This window comes from Lycium barbarum, chromosome 5 (assembly GCF_019175385.1).
Source record: "Lycium barbarum isolate Lr01 chromosome 5, ASM1917538v2, whole genome shotgun sequence".
NCBI lineage: Eukaryota > Viridiplantae > Streptophyta > Magnoliopsida > Solanales > Solanaceae > Lycium > Lycium barbarum.
In genome coordinates this window covers 106821490-106845407 of record NC_083341.1, presented here as the reverse complement: position 1 = coordinate 106845407, position 23918 = coordinate 106821490, and the positions used below count along the sequence as shown (strand labels likewise).

The 23918-nt window shown below is 37.5% G+C and overlaps 2 protein-coding genes and 1 non-coding gene across 6 annotated transcripts; all 3 read left to right on the top strand.

Moving 5' to 3' along the window:
• The first annotated feature begins 4573 nt into the window (after positions 1-4573).
• Positions 4574-4679, top strand: LOC132643011 (small nucleolar RNA R71). The gene has a single exon (XR_009583472.1). It is a non-coding gene; the product is annotated as a small nucleolar RNA R71 (small nucleolar RNA).
• A 3291-nt stretch (positions 4680-7970) lies between these two features.
• On the top strand, positions 7971-13165 carry LOC132641101 (transcription factor bHLH90). 4 transcript variants are annotated; one of them, XM_060357991.1, is made up of 9 exons: positions 7986-8452; positions 8573-8758; positions 8877-8955; positions 9077-9157; positions 9385-9942; positions 10024-10248; positions 10392-10568; positions 11137-11169; positions 12626-13165. In XM_060357991.1, the coding sequence occupies exons 1-9, from the start codon at positions 8361-8363 to the stop codon at positions 12650-12652; spliced, it is 1458 nt and encodes a 485-aa protein (XP_060213974.1). In that variant the 5' UTR covers positions 7986-8360; the 3' UTR covers positions 12653-13165. The 4 variants fall into 4 exon arrangements, with proteins under 4 accessions (XP_060213975.1, XP_060213974.1, XP_060213973.1 ...); XM_060357992.1 differs by lacking the exon at positions 12626-13165 and having other exon boundaries at positions 7971-8100; positions 11137-11339; XM_060357990.1 differs by lacking the exon at positions 12626-13165 and having other exon boundaries at positions 7988-8452; positions 10398-10568; positions 11137-11339.
• Positions 13166-13708: 543 nt separating this feature from the next.
• On the top strand, positions 13709-17579 carry LOC132639605 (uncharacterized). The gene is made up of 6 exons (XM_060356047.1): positions 13709-13934; positions 14034-15182; positions 15293-15442; positions 15736-15918; positions 16381-16757; positions 16992-17579. The coding sequence occupies exons 1-6, from the start codon at positions 13709-13711 to the stop codon at positions 17577-17579; spliced, it is 2673 nt and encodes an 890-aa protein (XP_060212030.1).
• Positions 17580-23918: the final 6339 nt, after the last annotated feature.

Sequence of the window (23918 nt, the reverse complement as noted above, 5' to 3'; positions counted from 1 at the left end):
TCAGTCGCCTCTGATGCTCTACACTCGGTTTTCTATCTTCCTCCAACTGGATTTTGTGCTCACAGATCCCAGATGGAATACCTCGAATGTCTGCTATGGTCCAACCAGTAGCACGCCTATACTCCCTTAACACCTCCAAAAGATGTAAAATCTGCTCCTCAGTCAATAGGGCTGAAAGAATCACCGGTAATGTATTGTCTGGACCAAGGAACTCATATTTCAGATGTGATGAGAGCTGCTTAAGCTCCAACTTAGGTGGATCAATGATTGAAGGCTTTGCTGGAAAAGTTGTTCTATTTTCCAGATCAAGATTTAGCTTCTTTGGGTGGTATGAATATGAGCCCAACCCAACAAGTGAATTAACTGTCTCCACATAGCCTTCCATGTCTTCTGCATCGAAATGCATAAGAATACCAGCTAGAGCTTCACCCAAACTTTCTTCTTCCATTTTGAACTCCACTGCTTCATCAACAACATCAAATGAATCAATTACCGAAATACTATCGTAAGCACTTGGTAACTTCATCCCTTTGCTAGCCTGAAAAGTCACTTCTTCATCGTTGACTCGGAACTTGATTTCATTTTTCTCTGAATCCATCAGAGCCCTCCTTATAGCAAGGAAAGGTCTCCCCAGAATAATAGGAATGTCCCGATCAACAGCACAGTCAAGAATCACAAAATCAGCGGGAAACATAAAATCACCAACCCGCACAAGTACATCATCACCCACCCTAACAGGTCTTTTCATAGACCTATCAGCCATTTGTAACCTCATAGTAGTCGGCCTTGGCATCCCCAAACCTGATTGTTTGTATATAGCAAGAGGCATCAAATTAATACTCGCCCCATTATCACACAAAGCACGAGCAAAATCATGGTGCCCAACAGAACAAGGAATGGTAAACGCCCCAGGATCTCCCTTTTTCTGAACAGTTGTAGTTGAAATGATGGAACTCACAGTGTGAGTCAAACTCACGGTTTCATATTGAACCATCTTCTTCTTGGTCAGCAGATCCTTCAAATATTTAGCAAAACTGGGCATCTCCTTGACAGCTTCCAAGAAGGGAAAGTTTAGAGATAACTGCTTCAACTGATCATAAAACTTTTCGAACTTAGCATCTTCCTTCTTCTTTACCAACCTCTGAGGAAAGGAAGGTTTAGATTTGAAAATCTGTGTCAAAGGGCGGAGAGTCCCTTTTACAGCCTGTTTGCTTGTGTTATCAGCTTCCTTCACCATCTCTGGAATATCAGCAACCTTCTTGTCAGTAGGATTCTCATCAGCAATAATGGGTGCTTCAGACTGCATCTCATCCTCTTCATCTATCGGCTCAAGATCAATCACCTTCTCATTAGCCCCCTAAATTATTTTACCACTCCTAGTAGTGATGGAAAACACACGGTCTACACCGCCTCCCCCATTCTTTGGATTTGGAATAGTGTCACTCGGAAGTCCTCCCTTTTTAGGAGGGTGCTGCTCTCTAGAAATATCCCTCATCTGTGACTCAAGCTTCTGAATAGCCGCTATATGGAACCCACTGTTTCTGTCATCCCAGATAAAGTCCTTTCAGAATTAGATTGATTTTCCAGAATCTTCTCAAGCATTGATTCAACCTTCGAACTACCTTGCTCTGTTGACTGCCCTTTCAGTGGTATATAAGGATTGGAACTCTTGTTCCCGAAATTGTTGTTGTTGTTGTAGCTCCCTTGGTTCGCACCACCATAATTATTGTTGTAGTTCCCAGAGTTGTTGTAAGCACCTTGACCTTGCTGAGGTCTCCATTGATTCTGATTCTGATAGCCACCTTCGTAATTCTGTCTTTGGTAACCCGCTTGAGAGTTATTATCATAATTAGCATCTTCAACCTGCATAGGTGGCCCATCATGGAATGGACCATCTTGAGTATGGTACATCCCTTTTGGAAAAACTGTATCATCCTCACAAACATTTACTTTCTTGATCTAGGATTCATCAAACTTCTTCGTTAGCAAGGAGATATTTGTTGCAAGTTCTGCCAATGTTTGCTGGGTTTCTTGATTCTCCTTTACAATATTCTGGATCATAGCACTACCATATGGTACCACATCAGCATTGTTTGTGTCATGACCTGACCAGGGGCCGCGACGGGTACCCGGGGCTAGCCACCGAGCACCCCTCATTCTACTGCTTATCACACTCATTGAACGCCCTTTTATCAAAATCATACTTAAGTTATAAGAAAATCATCTTTCATTCGAAGATATACATACTTTTATATGCACAAGCCTTTTGGTCATTAAATAGTATATACACATATATACATGGTAGCAGCCTTGTGAGACCATTTTACCCACACTACGTATCTACGAGCCTTTACTAGAGTACTAGACATATGGACGGGACAGGACCCCGTCGTGCCCAAAACATACATGTACACAAAAAGGATAACCATAAGCACCTCCGGAACAATGGAGTGCTCTCAAGTAGCTAACAGCTCCTACGAGTCTGGAGCAAGATCACCTCCCTGTCTACCTGTGGGCATGAACACAGCATCCAAAGAAAATGGACGTCAGTACGAGCATTGTACTGAGTATGAGAGGCATAAACAATAATATCACATCAATGAAGTAAAGGAAGCATCAATAAGGAACATTTGTATCTGACTGTCAAATAGAAAAGGAGTGATGCATGCTGGCTTACTCATAATCATCATCATATCATATATGCATAAATATATAAACTGCCCATCCATATCGGATCGGTGTGATAGTCATTAGCCTGCGTCCAGGCCTCCCGCGTCCGGGGTATCATCTCGTGACGCCCACTAGTGGTGTCTACCCATGCCATTTGGCCATGGTGTATAGCTGCCCGCCTTAGCGGTGACTGCCCGGCCAAGTAGACGCGGTGTTATATCATCATCATAATATACTTATCATAATGCATACGTAAAGGCTCAAGGTTAACTATGCTTCGTCGGGGTGATGTAAGGTCGTGGTCCCCGATTCCATTATGGAGCACTCATTAACATCCTGCCTCACCTTGAAGGGAATAGTATATGAGGTGAGTGTAAGCAATAATGACATCATATCATGAACATCTAGAACTCCTATACTCTAACTCATTACCTTGTGTAGCTAATTAGGGATATCAGCTCGTATCTTTTCGGGACTTACGAGATTCATGGAGAAGAAAGAAAGTCATATTATAGGATTCATGCCATAGAAGGAAAGGACTAGCCTCACATACCTTTGTCGTTTAACTATCTTATCGCTTGATCGTCCCCTTCGATGCTCGCGTTTCAACCTTCGAGAGGAATCGCATTAACATTAGTTATTCGGCTATAAGAACATCTCACTATTTCTAGGGAAAATTGGACAGCATTTCCTTTGTTTATACTACTTTTCCCACATCCTATATCAACTCCCCAACGTTAATAAAAACATTCACAATATAGCAACAACAATCGTCGTTAATCTATATTTACCACAATTCACCATTTCTCTTTGATTTCTCCACAATTTTGATTATAACTCGTTATCGCGTTTTCTCATATATAATACTTATTCCATGGTCTAAGTGTCACTTATAACATATTCACGATCACCGCACACCAACATTCAAAATTAATTCCAATCACTATTCAATAATGACACTATTCACACATTCATGACCCCATTTCTATGTCTTTCCACAATTCAAGTGTTTCAACTTTCAACCACTCAAACCATATAAAAGGGTCATAAAACTCACCTTAGAGGATGGATGAACAACCTTTGAGTGGAACTTCTCTTCTTGCACCAAAACCCTAACTCACTCTTCTTGAGTTTTCTTGGCCTAGATGAACTTTTAATGGGTTTCATAAACTTGATTTCATGTATTTGGTGTAGTTGACCATGGTTTTCCTTTGATTTCTTGTGGATGAATGGTGGAGAAGGTTCTAGAGAGGTCTTAGAGAGAAGAGAGTGGGAGATGAAATGAAATAAGATGAGGGAGGGGTCTTATATTAATTTATGAAATCAGTCCCGACCGAGATGTACGGTGCGATCGACAGAGCGTCGATCTAGGCATCGAAGTCATTAAATTTCCAGTGAGAAATCTGTCATTTCCTTCCATTCGACGGTGACAAGGACGGTTCGTCGAACTGATCGACGGAGCGTCAACCTGTTCGTCGAAGGGTCTTCGCTCCGGCCAAATTTTACGGCACAATCAATGGGGCGTCGACTCGTTCGACGGTTCAAAGAACGACCATCAAACCCCCCTTCGCAGAACTGCGGTGGAGTTTCATTTAACGAACTTTTCTCCCTTGCCTTTAACTTCTTTGGAATCTTAATTAGAATTATTAGTACCCCTTCTCACTTGTAGGGACATCATGCTCACCGTAACTTACGTTAGCCCCTTCACCGCTCAGCAACCCAAAGTTCCGAGGTGTAACAGTTTGAGTGCCAAGCCTGATTATGAGTCGTCAGCTTGTTAAGTATGTTGGTCACTCGTCGAAAGGTTTTGTTCATGAAACAACCATCAGCTGCATTATTAGCAACTGATTGTGTCACTGGATCTAGCCCTCGGTAGAACTTCTCAATTAATATGTGTTCCGGAAAACCATGATTCGGGCTCTTCTACAAATACTCCTTGAATCTCTCCCAGGCTTCATATAGTTGTTCCCCCGGTCGCTGCTTGAATTCATATATCTTGTCACGAATTTCAGCCTTCTTGCTAGGGGGGTACCATTTTGTGAGAAAAGCAGTCACCATCTCTGCCTATGAAGTAATCGAATTTCGGGGCAGCTTCTCAAACCATGTTCTTGCCTCCCCGATTAAGGAAAAAATGAATAACCTCAACCGAATAGCATCTTGTGGAACGTTGTTCTGGATGTGATTAGCACACACATCCACAAAATTCTGCAAATGACGTTGAGGGTCATTCTCGGTAGAGTTCCGAAAGTATCCCTCAAGCTTCAACAACTGGTATAGAGAGGAATCAATTTTCACGCTAGCAGCTGCAACTCGAGGCTGAACAATAGCAGATGCATAGTCCTCCTCTGCAACAAGATCAGTGAAAATATTCTCATCATCTGATTCATTCGCCTGATTGTTCAACCGATTCCCCTGGTTGCCAGCACGTTGATTTTGCTGATTCTGATTCATGTTCACCTGGTTTACACAGAGTAGCAAACAAGGTGTGATGGAATAAGCAAAAGACTTCAATATAGCAAACACTATTTAGTAATTTCAAAACTGTATTCCCCGGCAACGGCGCCAAAATTTGATATGCTCAAATTATACCTATTAATGGTATAACGCGGACGTTGTCAAATATAGTAACCCAAAAAGGTTGGGGTCGAATCCCACAGGGAATATGGTGTGAAAAGGTTACTAAAATCGCAGGATGCTAAGTTTTAGGTCTAATGTCTTAATCCGATGATTTTGGTAATAGTTGGTTTTTCTATAACTAATTGCTATCTATTGCTTTGGTGGAAATTTATGGTAAAAGAAACTAAGGTTGTGTCCCCGTTAGATAGAGTGTATGCTCATGGGTATTGATCTTGATATACTTCTAATGAATTATTATATGAATGCACTTAATTTCTTTATGAATCTCAACTATTTCCCAATAAATAAAGATTATCTCTTTCTATGATTTTCCCAAATATAAGAAAGTAACTATGAAGAACGATTAATCATGCCAAGTAAATTCTTCTTATTCCTAAGTGAATTTATTAAACAAAGTTTAAAGCTTTGAGTCTTTGTTAATTATTCTTACCAATCCTAATTATTTTCCCAAATAAATCAAGGTTTATGACTTTAATCAATGTTTGCAACCATTAATTATGAATGAAGAATAAATAAACTCTAATAATTCATTATGCGTATATCAATCACAACCCAATCACACAACACCCATCATTCGGTTCACAACCCTAGTAAGGGAAATTAGCTACTCATAGAGGAAGAAGAACAATAAGAAATAATGGGAATCATAATGCTTACAATTGATTGCTTGGACTTGAGAAATTACTTGCAATTGTTTGTAATCTCCAAAAGATTTCAAAACTATGAGTAACTAATGCTAAGGAAAATAAAAACTGAGTTATGTAGTAATATCCTTACAAGAAACCTAAAATCAGGTATTTATAAGAGTCAAAGCTGTGCAAAATTGGATTGACAAAATTGCGCTCGACAGAACAATGTACGGACCGTACATTTTATACGGTTCGTTGTACCAGTGACAGTCTTCCGTAAAATCTCTCCAGTTGTCAGATGCACGATCCACTTTTATGGACCGTAAATATTATACGGTCCGTATAACTTGCCCGTAAATCCTCTTCTCTTTAAGACTCTTCAAGAATCAACATACGGTGAGTTTTACGGACCGTAAATATTATACGGTCCGTACTTCTGCCTGGACTTCCACTTCATGTCTGAACCCTTTCTGTTAAGCATCTACGATGGATTTTACAGACCGTGAATATTCTACGATCCGTATGTTCCTCCGTAAGATCAGTCTTCAGTTAGTTTTCTTTTCTTTGCACAACTCTTTACTCCATTTTCATGACTTGCTCCCGAAATACGTTAAACATCTGCAACATGTCACAAACAGATCAAAAAGACCAAAACTTGCTTAAAAACAAGTAAAACTTATAGCAAAAAAGTATCGAATGTGCCATAATTTCATGGCACATCAACATATTTGATGAAGAAGATGAGAATGAAATATTGGATGAATGCTTTGCTAAGGTGGCTAGGGATGGAGATCTTTCACCTAGGCAACAAAGGAGCGGATTCAAGACAAAGGAGACTCATGGAAGAAAACATAGTTGGGATGGTAAAGTGTTCGAGGAGGTTGTTCTAAGGCAACTGCCAATGAGAGTGGCAAAACAGAAGGAGACAAGGTTAAACTACATCAACAAGGTATAATAGATCCAAGAAGATTTGACGAAGTATCAAGAGATTTTGAAGTTGTTGGAAGAAGAAGACAAGGTGAAGAATCAGATTTTTATCAGGCTACATCTCCTTGAAGAATTCACAATTCCAAAAAAAAAAAGGGTCTGACTCTATATTCTTGCTTATTTTAATACTTCATTATTTAAGTATTATCAGTTGTAATATCATCATAGAGTATGTTATAAACTCTGTGATGATCATAGAATAATTAATGCTTTCTTCTTCTTATTTTTTACATGCATGTTAGTTAGTAGAGATTTTTTACGCCTAAATAGAATTAGTAAGGTAAGGCCTAGCCCCCTTGCTTGTTCTTTTTCTTTGAGTTTCACTTTTATTATATAAATAAAAAACTAACCCTAGGCACCTCGGCTAGTGGATTTGCTTAAAAAAAAAATAGGAGGGAGTAAAACCATTTTAAATTTTGTCACATTAATTAACTAAACTATGTGAAACATCCCAGTAAATGATCGAAAGATCAAATTTCGGCGTCGGATTAAGACACGTCTCTAGCCATTTTGGAATTTACATGTAAGAAAAAGAAAAAAAGAGAAAAGATTATCGAACTACTTTTATAACGTAAACGTTTCTTTTATTTTTTCTTGGTTCCATTCAATTAAATGTCTTAATTCATTTGTGTTTTTATTTAAACACGAAAGTCAAGTTTTTACAAGGTACAATATTTTCCCTAACGTGAAACTTATTGGAGTAACGCTACAGCAAGTGATACGTCATAATTGAGGTAGATAATTTGACCTTCTGTTATTTTGTATATTTTGAATTATTTACACGCACTTCAGTTAATTTAATATAACAAAAAATAATTTTATTACTTTGTAATTGTAATGGGTTAAAGTTTCGTAACTATACTTGAAATTAAACGGCATGTGTTTAAGTGCCTGTTTGAATGAACTCATAACTTGGCATAATTCTAACTTATAATTTTCTGACTTATTTTTATTATTTTGACTTAAAACAAGTGATTTAAAACATTCTTTTTAATTTTACTCAAACACTTCAAATGTGGTTAAAACTATTTTGGCTTAAAAGTATGCAAATCTTCTAAGTAGTGTCATTTGATATATGTTAAAAAGGGGGAAAAAAACTGTTTTCACTTCAAAATATTCTAAAAATCACAATGCAACTGATTCTGGCAAAGTGGAATTCCTTTTATCAGCATAGCAGGTTTGTCTTCTCTACAGTCTCAGTCAACATTTACCCAAACGTACTATTCTGTAGGTTACAGAAGCCACTGACAAAGATTATGTGCTGATTATTGGATACCCCCTTCTCACAAAATTAGTTACAACTGTTGTTTGGCTAAAAAAAAATAAAAACACACAGCCACTATAAGAGAAACCATTCTGGGCTAAGCTTACTACCTTGTTTTAATATTCAAAGTTCAAGAATTGGGAATAAAAGAAAATACCAAGTTACTATTAGTCATGGAAAGAGCATTGGAATGGTTAAGGCCACTTGTTGATTCCAAGAATTGGGAATATTGTGTTGTTTGGAAGTTGGGTGATGACCCTTCAAGGTAATAAAAGTTTAAAGTCTTTTTACATTCTTGAAAATTGAAATGGTTGCAAATTTTGTCCATATGGTGTTTGAGTGTATGTGTGTGTGTTTTGACTAATTAAGTGTTTATGGTGTATAGGTTTATAGAATGGATGGGATGTTGCTGTTGTGGAGCTAATGGAGTTGATTTCAATGTGAAGAAAGAAAATGGTGGAAAACAGAAATTTACTACTCTGTGTAAAGATAGCCAAAAGCAGCATCCTATTAGAACAAAGGCTTGTGAGGCTTTGGCTCATTTTCCTCTTTCTATTTCCCTTTATGCAGGGTATGTTTTCTATTCTTGATATATTTGTACTTCCATTTCATTTATTGCTGGTTTATTTCAAGCTGCATTACTATAAATGACATTAATATAAAACTGACTTAAAGATATGTAAAAACAGGATTCAGGGAGAGGTTGTAACATCAAATGAACCAAAATGGATTAATCATGCTGAGATTTCCAATTCAAATTTGTCACATGTGAGTACAACTCTGATTTTTCTGTTCATTTATTTGTGCCTAAGAATAGAAAGTTGAAGTTTTACTGTACTCTCGAGATTACTTTAATAGATGTTTTAAATTGAATTCTTCGACTCTTTAGTACCCTTGGCAGGAACTAAAGGGTACCTTGGTGTTGATCCCAGTTGCTGGTGGACTGGTTGAGCTCTACAATTCAAAACTGGTAATAATGATTCTCTACTGGGTTTTATAGTTAATGTAAGATGTGAGTCTGATAAGGTTAGAGAAGTTGTTTGTTAAGTATATAATATTAGAACGGAATTGATACAGATTCATATAGCCTACCCCAACTAATTTTGGGTTGATACGTGGTTAATTAATTGAGTGGCTGTACAATATGCACCAAACTGAAAGTATAATTATTCATCTTACATTACTTGCTTTGAACAGATATATAAAGATCAAAAGACGATTGATTTCGTTATCAATCGCTTCAAACTTGGTTCAGGAGAAGCCAATAGTTCCACTGCAACGAAAGAAGATCAAGCTCATGATTCCTTTCCCTATGAGAAATTGAACTTTTGTGCTCCTCCCCCGCAATATACTACAAGTTTTCCTTCAAGTGCACCTCATATTTCTCAAGTATCTGAATTTAGTCCTAATACTAGCTTTCAAGGATCATCCACTGGTTCCATTCCTTCAAATGAACTTACCTTGTGTCATTCACCTTCTGACCATTTATCGAGAAATGTACCTTTAAGCCAATCTATTGAAGGTTATTTTGAGCACACAGAGCTTCAGTGCAGTGGAAACTTGTCAAGAATGGAAGGCACTGGTTTGCCTTGGAAGCAAGAAAACTATATGATTGCAGCAGATATCTTCGCAGTGGGCAAGAAAAGACAGAAAGGACCTTATCAGTCGAAGAATCTTGTCACGGAGAGAAAACGAAGGAACAGAATTAAAGATGGTCTTTTTTCTCTTCGAGCTCTAGTTCCCAACATCTCTAAGGTTGCTAATTAAGCTACTTATTTTATATTTAAGCATCTATGTGGTTCAAAGTTTGACAGATCCTTGTTGGATTTCTTTCAGATGGACAAAGTTGCAATACTTGGAGATGCAATCGACTATATAAATGAATTGCAAGAAAAAGTGAAGTTATATGAGGCTGAACTCAATGAAATAGAAGCAGAAATTACCAGCAATGGAACTACTGAAGTGGTTCTATCGGACATGAGTGAAATGTCAAAAGTTACTGAACCAACAAATGAGAAAAAACAAATTTCAATTAATACAACTGAAAGGGCAAGAATTGAGGTGCTGGAAGTTGCTAGATTTCTTAATTCCATTTGTTTCTCTGATTGCTAGATTTTCTGTCTGTCTCCTTATATTGCTTTAGATTTAAAATTACTATTCATGTGGCCTTCGAGTGTCCTTGATATTTTGCATTGTTGATGAAGGGGCAGGTAGAAGTGAACCAAATTGGTGCAAGAGAGTTTCTGTTGAAGGTCTCTGGATCACATAAATCAGGAGGATTTACTCAGTTGGTGGAGGCTATGAATTACTTAGGACTTGATGTAGTAAATGTGAGTTTTACCACTTCCGGAGGAGAGATCTTGTGCATTTTCGTAGCAGAGGTAAAATTCACTTCTCATAAATTGTTGAAATACAGTCTACCAGAAATGAAACAGATTCTAAAGCCTTAGATCTCCGTTGATGCTAGCTCTTTTGATCCTTCAAAAATGTTGTTGGACTCATGACAGATCCGCCCAAAAATGCATAATATTTGGGGGTTCGGACACGAGTGTGGTGAAGTTCTTGGAGGATCGGAGCAACATAGCTCATTGTTGTGTGATTTGACTTCCCGCTTTGTCTATCATGTCTTTTTTACCTTAAACATATACTTCATGCTTGATTTGTTAGCAATTAAGCCACACTTCGCGTTTGATTTGTACACCATTTTCATGTTATCGATGTATTTCAACCAATTATAACATGTTACTCGGTTACCCTCTTTTCCAAATTACGAGGGTTATCATAAACCATATAGTTACGTTGGTTTTAAAGTAACCCCATAATGTAGATGTTCTTTGCACTGTCACCGTACAACAACTGAAACTCCTAAGAAAATAATAGGATTGAGGTTCCTTCCATGGAGATATTGATGTTTCTCATGGCATGCTGACATCTATTTGCTTCTTGCAGGCAAATGTGGACGGAGTTCTTGATGCTCAGAAGGTGAGATCCTCAGTAATTGAACTGACAAGTTGAACATATATATGTTTTGTTGAGCCATATATAAACTGCTTAGTATGTCAATCATTTGAATTATTATAGCTACTTAGCTTGTGGAGATCAATCATTTGACTATATATAAAGATAGAGGATGATCTCAACTTGTGAACTAATGTGAATTGGATTTTAAGAGTCTTCAGGTATGCAAACATGTGAACACATTTTGATATTGGAAGAAAAAATCTCGCGTTTATATAAATGTAATGAATATGTAATATGTGTTTTCACATAGTTATATTAATGCATATTTTCATCTAAATTTCGCACTTAACAACCATTATTAATATATTTTAGCATAAACACATCGTCCATCGATTTAATTTAATTTCATTGTGATGTAAGTCATTGTTATTCCAGTTCTCAAGACCATTAGCATTTTTTAATGTGCAATCTCTTTAAAACTAAATTAAAGTCTTGCTTCTAGTAAGTAAACAAATAAAATTGAGGTATAAACTTAAAACATCTAAAAGAAGACAACCTTTTTGTTTGACATTTGTATTTCTTTTGACATTCAGGAATGTGTGATAAGGAAAACTTAAACAAAACTTGCTTCCGAAAGCACGATCAGCGAATAGGTTCTTTTGGATTGCTTCACTAATAAGAAGTTACTTGCACATGATGTTTACGCCAAAACTAATAGATGCATGATGTGTTACACATATAATTCCCAAATTTTACTCCGGTTAATTGATAGTATATATTTTCACCTTATTATATCACTTAATCAAACTAAGTTGATATGATTTAGTGAAACAATGGGTTAAAATGACTTTTAATATTATAGGAATAATGACATAATACAACTCTAGTATCATATACTTTCAACAAGCTAATACATAAGTTTACAAATTCGCATACTATAATTCATCACTAAAATAGTATTCGTGGATATAGTTATTTATTTGTAGTTACTTGCTAACACTTAACTATTAAATTAACAAGTTTCATATGATGTGAACACACAAAATGAACAATCTCGAGAAAAAAAGATTTGAAAAGAACAATTGGACAATTGAATAATGAACACCTAGCAAAATTTAAGACATGAATTTCTTTTTAGATGGAAATTAAAATTTCGTCAAAAATTAATCTTATGGCTTTCTAGTGAATGATATGAGATATCAATATTGAGGGAATCAAGGTTTAGTAGCCATTTATTATTTTAATCATGAAAAAAACTTGACTAAACCTTAATTCTTCAAAGAAAGAGTGGTTTGACTCCCCAACTATATTAATTAATATGCAAAAATTATGTTCACAGCTTTTGCATATTGAGTGTGATATTTGGTTAAAAAGTCTATATATATTTCAAGTATTATCGCCTCATATCTTGATTATAATTGTGCGGTTTATGTGTTATTGGAACGTTTTGAGCTTATTACGTGTTTTACGTGTGTAGGAAGTGCTTTGGACTGGAACGAGCTGAAGAGGGGAATTAATTGGCAAGAAATTGATGCAAGAAAAATTTGAAGCATGCTGACAAACCCAGGGGACATCCACATGCTCGCATGGCGGCTAGACTAGCCTGCCAAGGATGTTGGAAGCGTTGCAAAACAGTTAAGTCCTGCAAAGCCTATAACGAGCAGAATTGATGTTTTGGGCGAGGAGGTGCTCGTCAACCTCCTCGCGTCGCGAGCTACTAGAAGAGCGACTCCAGTTTTTTGTGTCCGATTTTGGTTTGGCAAGGGAGACCTCCTACATACCTTAGGTCATATATAAACCCCAAGAAACATCTTTTGAATGGTGACACAATACTTTTGGCAGCAAGAAATGCAAGGAATGGAAGTGAGGGGAATTTGATAGAGTACACAATGCATGAATTAGGCTGAATTGTATTTACATTGTTTGGGCTACATTTGTATTGGGCCCAATTTTATATCTGCACACTTTGGGACCTGGCCCATGTCCGGATATTTTCTTTGTTTGTTCCGTGTAAGTACAAATAGAACAATGAGTTCCATTATCTAATAACAGGTTCATTTTTCCTATTTACAAAATATCTCACTCTTTTTTTTTCTCTCTTCATTCTTAACCGACCCAATTTCTAGGGTTTCAATTCAATCGAAATTATCACAATTAGTCCAAATCAGTGTGTTAACATGGTGTCAGAGCAAAGATCCAGTTGATCTTTCATAGTTTTTCCGCATTTTTTCTTTCGATTCGATCTCAGTTGTTCGTTTTCTTCCTTCGATTGTGGCAATTTGGAGTTTCTTTGGTGAAATTAGGGTTTCAAGTTGATTTTTTGATTAGAAAAAGCTCTAATCCTTTGAGTTTGTGAAGGATATACGGTAAATTCGTTCCTTTTTTCTCTATATTTGTGTCCGTAAGCTCGAATTTGGGGAAATTTATGTGCCCTAGCTAGTTGTATTCATGTTTTCAATGTAATCGCAACATTTGAAATTTCATTGTGAACATAGTTTCTAGGGTTTCCTTGCTTGTTTGAAGAATTTTGTTGTAGTTGAATAATTGTACTTTCGGAAATATGGCACTAGAACAGTCTCAATCACAAACTACTGTGCTTGTTACTACTTCTGATAATATTAGCACTAGTTTTACAATAGATGCTTCCCATCCTTTGTATGTGCACCCTTCAGACAATCCGGGTATTATGTTGGTGCCAACTCCTTTCTCTGGGTTTGGTTATAACTCCTGGAAAAGGAATGTGCTTATTGCTTTGTCTGCTAAGAATAAAGCTAGTCTAGTTAATGGTAGAATATCTAAGCCTAGTGAAGACTCTCATTTATATGATTACTGGGTAAGAAGCAATGATATGGTGCTTGCCTAGTTGAGCAATTCTTTGTCAAAAGATATTGCTGAGAGTGTTCTTCATTGTAACACTACAAGAGACATTTGGAAAGACATAAAAGAGAGGTATGGTCAGTCCAATGCCAGTAGGTATTACCAAATCCAAAGGGAAATTGCTGAAGTTTCCCAAGGTGATTCAGATATTTCTAGTTACTTTACCAGGCTTAGGAGACTTTGGGATGAACTTAAGACTGCCTCTTTTGGCCCAGAATGCACTTGTGGGGCAGAACCACAATGCAATGCGGGACAAAGACTTATCAAGTTCCTCACTGGGCTTAATGACTCCTATTCAAATGTGAGGAGCAATATCCTCATGATCACTCCTGTCCCAACCTTAGGGAAGGCATATTCAATGCTCCTTCATTATGAGAAACAAAGAGAAATACAAACACCAAGACCCCTTTTCCTTTCAGATTCAACTTCCTTCATTGACAAAGTTAGTCCTAGTACATATGGTTCAACCTCTGGGAAGGTTGTCCTTAATTCTTATGCTCCAACTTCTGGGAAGCCTAGTCCTAGCTCTTATGCTTCTAGTTCTGGGGGTGTTTCTGGTACATATGCCTCAACTTCTGGGACTAAGTCTTACAGTCAAAGGGTTAATTTTGATCATAGAAAGCCAGAGCTGGTGTGCAAATACTGCAAGAGGCATGGTCATTCAGTAGAGAAATGCTATAGGTTACATGGGTTCCCTGCTGACTTCAAGTTCACAAAGAACAAGAAGAGTGCAGCTTGTGTTCAAGTCAATGATGGTCAGCTGACACCATCAGCTTCATCTGATAGCTTTTCATCCTCATTCTCTCCTGCTCATGGTTTCTCAAGGGAACAATACAGTCACCTCATGAAACTATTCCAGCAGTCTCAAATCCCTGATTCTACCACAAATACTGCAGATGGTTCTGCTGCTATGGCTGCCTTTGTAGGTATGGTTTGTAGTTTTGCTACTTACACTGTGGCTTTATCTTGTGCATCTAAGTTGAAGGATAATAGTTGGATCATAGATTCCGGAGCTACAAACCATATGACACCACACAAAGATCTTCTTCACAATATAAAACCACGTCCCTTCCCTTATCTTGTCACCCTTCCTAATGGTTACAAAGTCAAGGTCAATTGCACTGGCTCCTTGTTATTGTGCAGTGACCTTGTACTGTGTAATGTCCTACTTATTCCTTCCTTCCAAATCAATTTAATCTCTGTTCCTCAACTTTTTGATAAGTTTAGTTGTTCTGTATTTTTTAACAATGCTCTTTGTTCCATACAGGCCCCTTCTATAAAGAGGCCTTGGAAGCTGGTAGAGCAGTAAATGGGTTGTACGTTTTCCAATCTCATTCTACAAGTTCCTTGTCCATCCCCCATGCGGTAAATACCATATCTGTTGTTAATGCTAGTACTTCTTGTGATTACAGTGCTTGTACCACTTCTTGTAATCATGTTTCTTCAATGAATAAAGCAGATTTGTTTTGGCACCAAAGATTAGGACACATGCCATTTCATAGAATGAAGTGTATTTCATACTTGTCAGATAAAATTTCTAATAAGCAATTTTTATATGTCCTGTTTGTCCTTTGGCAAGACAACAAAGACTCCTATTTTCTGATAGTTCGATTAAGACTAATCATTGCTTTCAATTAATTCACATTTACCTATGGGGTCCATATAACACAAGAACTTATAATGGGTTTAAGTACTTTCTGACCATTGTAGATGATTACTCTAGATTTACATGGACACGTCTCCTATCTTGTATGAGCAATGCCTTCAATACCATTAAAGCTTTTATTTCCATGATCAAAAATCATTTTAATGCCACTGTCCAAACAATTAGATCTGACAATGCTTTTGAGCTTGGGTCAAGCACAGAGGCTTCTTCTTTCTTCTATGATTCTGGTATAATCCACCAGACCACCATCCCTCACACTCCATAGAAAAATGGAGTTGTTGAGAGGAAACATAAGCACTTGTTAGAAACCTCGAGAGCTGTCCTCTTTCAGTCTAAACTTCCTACCAAGTACTAGGGTGAGTCTGTCCTTACAGCCACATATCTTATCAACAAATTCCCTTCATTTGTTTTAAACAACATTTCCCCTTATGAAAAACTCCATGGACATTCTCCTCCTTATTTCAACCTAAGAACCTTTGGTTGCCTCTGTTATGCAACTGTCCCAAAAGTACATAGAGATAAGTTTCAGCCTAGGGCTACATCTTGTGTCTTCCTAGGTTACCCAATTGGGAAGAAAGGATACAAACTTCTCAATCTAAACACACACTGTGTCTTTTATTCTAGGGATGTTGTGTTTCATGAACATGTTTTTCCATACCACTCCTCTTCCCCTGCTTCTTCTTTTCCAGCCTTCTCCTCTGATTTTGTAGATGATCCTTCTCATCTCTCTTCTTCTTCTCCTCCTTCACTCTCCTCTTCTCCTTCACCCACAACAACATCTGTACCTTCAAATTCACCCTCCACACAACCACCTTCATCCTCTCCACCATCTCCTTCTTTTCCAGTTCTTCCTCCAATTTCTGTTCCCACAAGGGCTTCTTCCAAACCTAAAACTACTCCCAAGTACCTTCATGATTTCATTTGTTCTTCAGTTTCCCTTACTGTCCCTATTAATCCTACTTTTTCCTCATCTGAGTTGCACATACATGAGCCACAATACTATCAACAGGCTACCTCCAGCCCTGACTGGCATGCTGCTATGGACCTAGAATTCAAGGCACTTGATGTAAATTAGACCTGGGATATTATCCCTCTACCCCCTGGCAAGAAAGCTATACCTTGCAAATGGGTTTACAAAATCAAACAAAAATCTGATGGCATTATTGTGAGATTCAAAGCTAGGTTGGTTGTTAGAGGTGATTCTTAGAAAGAGGGGATGGATTATACTGAAACTTTTAGGCCTGTTGTGAAAATGACCACCATCAAATGCCTTCTCACTATTGCCATTAAGAATAACTAGGCTGTCCACCAACTAGATGTCAACAATACCTTCCTTCATGGTGATCTCCATGAGGAAGTTTACATGAAAATTCCCCAAGGTTTGTCTGTTCTGTCCAACAATTCTGATCCTCCTTTAGCTTGTAGATTAAAGAAATCCCTCTATGGACTTAAACAAGCTTCAAGGCAATGGTTTGCCAAGTTATCTAAATCTCTTCTAACTATGGGTTACACTGCTAGCAAGAATGACAGTTCACTTTTTTCCAAGATGTCTTCCTCCTTATCTTTATTGCTAGCTTTGTATGTTGATGATATTCTCCTGGTGGGAGATGATGATTCTGAAATTTCTGCCCTCAAGAACTTCTTGGATGCTCAGTTTAAAATTAAAGATCTTGGTTGTGTCCACTACTTTCTTTGTCTTGAAGTGTCCAAAGTTCCTCTTAGGTATGTGGTCAATCAACACAAGTACACACAGGATCTCCTTTCAGAATTCCATTGTGCTGATGCCAAGCCTGCTTTGACTCCCCTTGATCCTCATCTGAAACTGTCTGTTGATTCAGGGGATCCCATCTGTGATCCTTCCTTGTATACAAGACTTATTGGGAAGTAGAACTTTCTCCAACACACTAGACCTGACATTTCCTTTGCTGTGCAACATCTCATCCAGTTCTTAGTCACCCCTAGGGTGCCACATATGGTTGTTGGGCTTCATGTTTTGAGATATCTACTTAATGACCTAGCATAGGGCATTTTACTTTCTGGTTCTGCTGACTTTACCTTTCAGGCCTATGCTGATTCTGATTGGGCCATTTGTCCCACCTCAAGGAAATCTGTTACTAGTTTCTACATTGTTCTTGGTGGTTCACCCATCTCATAGAAGTCTAAAAATTAGCCTACCATTTCCTTGTATTCAGCTGAAGCTGAATTTAGAGCTTTGAGGAAAGTAGTTGCTGAGATTGTATGGTTGGTCAGATTATTGGGTGAAATGGGTTTGTCTATTTCCTCTTCTGTTCCTGTCTTTTGCGATAGTCAGGCTGCTCTCCACATTGCTCGCAATCCTGTCTTCCATGAGCGTACTACACACATAGAGGTAGATTGCCACTTTGTCCGAGATGTTCTACATTCTAGGTTAATTTCACTTCACCATATTCCTACTACTGCGCAGCTTGCTGATTTACTCACCTTAACTAGTGTACCTCACCACAGGTTGTTGTCCAAGCTGGGTGTTTACTCTCCCTCCAGCTTGAGGGGGGGGGGGGGTGATAGAGTACAGTGCATGAATTAGGCCGAATTGTATTTACATTGTTTGGGCTACTTTTGTATTGGGCCCAATTTTATTTCTGCACACTTGGGACCTGGCCCATGTCCGGATATTTTCTTTCTTTATTCTGTGTAAGTACAAATAGAACAATGAGTTCCATTATCTAATTAACAAGTTCATTTTTCCTATTTACAAAATATCTCACTCTTTGTCTCTCTCTTCGTTCTTAACCGACTGTTACACCTCGGAAATTTTTTTCGTTGGTACGTAAGTGAACGAACTAGTGATAAGTATGAGTGCATGATGTCCATGAGCAAGAAACAACGTTTGATGACCTTAGACGAGATTTCGAAGGTATCCGATGTGAGATGAGAAAGTTGGCTAAATTAAGATGAGATATAAGGTGAGCAATGCATGTGCATGGACGTGGGTGATTAAAATGAGAAGTCTAAGAAATATGGGAAGTTGCAGAATTGCAACTGCCCAGTGGTCGTAAAGTGCTAGGACGGACCATAAACTGGTATACGGTCCGTAAACTAGCAGGTCGTAAACTGCCATGCAAGGCTTCAACTTTCTACCAGCCCAGAAATGGTAAAATACGACCTGGAGGACGGATCGTAAAGTGATTTACGGCCCGTAAACCATGGTCGTAAATCACCATGCAAGCAGCCAAAGCTTCTGGTTCTGGAAATGGTTAAAGACGATCGCGAGGGACGGTCCGTAAACTGCAATACGGGCCGTAAACCATGATGGACGACCACTGTTCACCTCAACACAGATTTTGCAAGTCATTAAATAAAGGGACCAACACTTGTTTTATTTCATTACAACATTACACCACTTCTCTCTAAAACCTCTCTCTACATTTATTGTACAAGTGTTCAAGGATATTTGAGGATCAACAACATTAAACAAGGTGAATCAAGAGTAAGAACATCATCAAAGATCATCTAGGTCAAGAAATCCAAATGGAGAAAAACTAGGGTTTTGCTCAAAGTGCAGTATTATTAACCAAAGCTTGTTCCTACAACTTCTAAGGTAAGATTCATGATTTTTACATGATGTTTAAGGCATTGAAGAGTTGAAATACATGGATTGTAGAAAATATGGTCAAGTAGGTCATGAATGATGAATAGTGACATTTTGAGGAATAGTTTGAATTGAATCATGAATGTTGTTGTGTTGTGATATGAATGCATTATAAATGGTACTAAGATCGTGAACTAGACACTTTAGATGAATGGACGAAGTTGGATGTTATGACCATGAATATGGGTGAATTAGAGGCAAATTAAGGAATCTAGATAATGTGGATAATGTGAATGACTAATGGCCATTGTTATGATATTAATGAAGGTATAGACGCTAGCATTGGAAGGAAGCGTGCAAGTGTAGAATAGTCCGACGAAAAGGTATGTAAGGCTAACCCTTCTTTCATAAGTCATGGTTCCTTGGCCAAACTCTTAAAATCCTCTACATGAGTATGTTGTATTCAAATGATTGACACTCCGAGCTCATAAGCTCACGATCCTCGATATGTGCTACGATTGTACTACGCACCCCATATGACGAATAAGTATAAGATATAGATGAGCAAAAATGATAATGATAATGATGCTAAAGGTGCCTACGGGCTATTATACTTACATGTGCCTATGAAGGGCTATAATGACACCCCGAGCTTATAACGCCGGGTAGGATATATGTATATTAATATATATAAAGTATGTATACGATTACGAAACGCGTGCACACCTCTGCAGATGGTACGGATAACCCTGAAGCCTTGGTAGGGCCAGGTATGAGTAACCTTGAGCCTTGGTTGGCCAAGTATGTATGAAACACCGATCCTATGAGGTCGGGTATGCTATGTAAATGCTATGTATATGAAATGACTATGTATGTAATATGAATATGAATGTGATAAGACTATGTATAAGAATACGAATAAGGACATGTATACAAATATGAGCACAAGTATGGTACGAGTACTATTATGGAATACGGATGATGACGTAGGTGTACAAATACGTATGAAAAATGGAAAGTCCTACGAAAGGCGGGTAAGTGCTATGACGATGATATTATTATCTCCCCCTCCTATGCTATTTCATATGTTTTTCATGATGCTTATTTATTGATGTTGCTCATGCTTTACATACTCAGTACATTCTTCGTACTGACGTCCTTTCGTTTGTGGATGCTGCGTCATGCCCGCAGGTGCACAGGGAGACAGACTTGATCCATAGCTGCCTATTCGGAGATTACATAGAGAGCTCCATTTCCTTCGGAGCCATATATTTTGGGTACTCATTCTTTTGTGTATATAATTATGGGCATAGCGGGGTCCTGTCCCGCTAATGTGATATGTTATACTCTTAGAGGCTCGTAGATATGTGTGTGTGTGGGTAGATGTGTTTGGCCTTGACGACCTATGTTTTGTATATCATTTTGTCGGCCACGTTGGCCCATGTACATTGATGTGGCATAGATGCCTATGATGATATAAATGTGTTGTTGTCCAAATGGGACTAGTTGACGAATGAATGGAAATGCATGTATAATTATGTGGCTCACCTAGATGTAAGCATAAGAGTAAGCTAAGAAGGTGCCCGGGTGGGCTAGCACCGGGTGCTCGTCGCGGCCCCGAGTCGGGTCGTGACACCGACCCAATTTCTAGGGTTTCAATTCAATCGAAATTATCACAATTAGTCCAAATCAGTGTGTTAACAGAATTCGACTCAAAGTTTCAATTTCTTCCATTCTTTACTTGTTTGTTATGAGAATCCATGCTGTGTTCTTAAACAATATTATGAGTAGCTAGAATTCTTATCTAGAATCTTAATGGAACCATTTGTTGGATAAATTCTTGTTCGTGGTTAATTATATTCGAGTCGGTCTTCTTTTTCTCTATTTGTTCAACCATATGTTTACTGTAGTTAATTGAAGGGCCCTCGACTAACGGTGCCACTATATCTTGCTTTACGTGAAAAAGATTGTGAGATTAGGTTTTAGTTGAACAACATCACTTCTAAGCTATTAAGAAATTAATTCCTTAGATTTAAAAGCGGGATTAGAAATAATGAAGCTTTGACGTGATCCCGTGAATAGCGTAAATTATTAGCTAGTGTTAGTTCTAGAGAATAACTCTAGAAATTACTATACTTGATTCAAAGATATTTGTGGTCAGAAAAGATTTGTGGGATAGACTTCGAACTTAAAAAGTGAATTATATTTGCGACGATGGCTTATCCTTTTTAGGATGAGTTCTGGCCTGATCATAGTGTCAACTTATTGGCCAATTATAAAAGGTAAACCAGGAGCGGTGCAATTTAAATGTGACTTTTTGTTCTTTTGTCCTTGTGGTGGACTGGGGATAGAGGACGTACAACAAAAGTCTACTATTTGATTTGGCTATCAACATATATTGATCAAACTTGATCTATTAAAGACTAGTTTAACTGCACATTATTAATGATATAAAAATAATTATTATGCTTCAATCTATACAAGCTGAAGTCAGCCTCTCTACCTTCTCAAGGTAGGGTAAGGTCTGAATACACGCTACTCTCTCCAGACTCCACACTGGATTTGTGTTGTTGCTGTAAAACACAATTAGTCAAAGATTTTTAATTTGGCGCTTATTTTAGTTTTGTGCATAGTTGGGAGAACAAATAGTCGAAAATAAAAAAGGTTGCATATATTACTTTTTTTGGTATGTAATTTAGTAATTGGATTGCTTAGAGATCCCTAAAGCCTATGAATCTTTTCGTCTTGACTATATCACTGTGACCTCAAAAGAGAAGATTGAACATAAAACAACATTCATTCAACTCTTTCATGGTGAAAAAGAGAATCGAAATGGGAGAGAACTAGCTGGGCAAGGATTCTATTGATAACCAATAGAAAAGAATATTATAGAATTGGTTTATCTTATTTCAGAACAACACTAAAAATTCTATAACTGGATAGCGTAGAAAACCTCTAAAGTTTACATCTCTTGTCGTTTTGATTGTGCAGCCTCAAAAGAGAAGATTGAACATAAACAACATTCATAACATGAGATGAATGTTTTTTAAGTTCAATCTTCTCTTTTGAGGCAACGCAACCAAAACGACAAGATATGTAAATTAACTTTAGGAGTTTTAATTCTAAGCAATCCAGTTATAGAATTATTAGCATTGTTCTGAAATAGCTAAGACAGAACAGTACTGTAATATTCTTTCTTGAGTTGATTATCAAAGAATTCACAAACAAGTCTTCATGCTTTGATTCACTAATGTGAGTTTTTCTTATCATGGAGAAATGATGGAAATAAAAGGTGTCGTAAGGCGAGCACACATGTAAACATACCCCTATCAATCAAATATTTGCTCAACTCCTCTCTCATTTTAGTATTTTTTTAACAAGAAAGTTTGATGAATGTTGTTTTATGTTCAATCTTCTATTTTCACACGGCACAACCAAAACACCAAGGTATGTAAACTTTAGGAGTGTTCTAAGCAATTCAGTTATAGAATCAGTACAATTCTTTAATATTGTTTCCTGCATTGATAATTAGGGAATTTACAAACCAGTCTTCATGCTTTGATTGTCTAATGTGAGTTTTTTTATGGTGGGGGCATCGCGGAACTTAAGGAAAGCATATAGATTTATCTGTTGTTACAGGTTAGTTTCCATATTACTAGTATCAATTTACCTTTCAAGTGATGACCTAATAATATGATTCTTTTTGCATTATCATTGAAAAGAAATTAAACTCTATGAACATACAAACTTTCCTATTATTGCAGATACTTTTTTAGCTTTACCAAGACCTAGCTAATCATTCCTGAAATGCATTTACTTCAATTAGACACTATGTTGTATAAACAGTAATTATCTCAAATGATCAAGCATGCGCAATAAGTAACATTATACTGATAAAATGGGTCACCCAAGGTTGAAATCTCACAAAACCTTCTGTTTACCTTTCTTTCTTTTCTATCCTACTCACTAGCTCAACTGAAGAATCAATTCACTGTCATCTTGCACGTCGAGGTTGGCGAGAAGTTCTGCATTACCACATTATTTTCCCCTGAAGACTAACCTCTGTTTATGAAATCGAATCCCATTTTTTCCATAAATGACAGCCTTAACATCTCCAATTGTGTCATCAGGGTTCGTCATTACCTTAAGCACACACCTTGAAAAATCGTGTATCACAAAAAATGTCGTCACTGATTTATATTGAAGGACTAGAACACTCTCATTTTGAATCGCGGGGTCATAGAGATGCTCTAAATCACCGGGCTCAGTTCCACAAAATGTTAATTTCTGTTTATGAAACCGAATCCCTTCCTTTTCTTAAATGATAGCCTTAACATCCCCAATAGTGTCATCGGGCCCAACCATTATCTCAAGGGCACGTCACGAAATGATGTCCCTCACAGTGATTTGAGTTATTGGTGCATATTGAAGGATCGAAGTGGAATCCTTACTGATTCCCAAAGAAGGAAGAACTTGTGCATCTCTTAGAGTTCATCCGCCCATATTCAAGATGATAAGAAATGATATATTTTGATCACATGACAAACCCTAAGGAACCAGATACAATTAGGTTCACCTATCTGAACTTGGTTAACCTTATGATAAATATCTCATATGTTGCTATTATAACATGCTCCTTGAAGGATCAGATGCCTGTAG

Excerpts from the sequence above, each read along its gene's own strand:
- LOC132641101 (XM_060357989.1), top strand. The coding sequence starts at position 8,361 with ATGGAAAGAGCATTGGAATGGTTAAGGCCACTTGTTGATTCCAAGAAT. Across the intron at positions 8,956-9,076 it reads CCAATTCAAATTTGTCACAT|TACCCTTGGCAGGAACTAAA; the intron begins GTGAGTACAACT and ends TCGACTCTTTAG. Across the intron at positions 9,943-10,023 it reads TAGTTCCCAACATCTCTAAG|ATGGACAAAGTTGCAATACT; the intron begins GTTGCTAATTAA and ends GATTTCTTTCAG.
- LOC132639605 (XM_060356047.1), top strand. The coding sequence starts at position 13,709 with ATGGCACTAGAACAGTCTCAATCACAAACTACTGTGCTTGTTACTACT. Across the intron at positions 15,183-15,292 it reads GTGCAGTGACCTTGTACTGT|GCCCCTTCTATAAAGAGGCC; the intron begins GTAATGTCCTAC and ends TGTTCCATACAG. Across the intron at positions 15,443-15,735 it reads TTCTTGTGATTACAGTGCTT|ATGATTACTCTAGATTTACA; the intron begins GTACCACTTCTT and ends TGACCATTGTAG.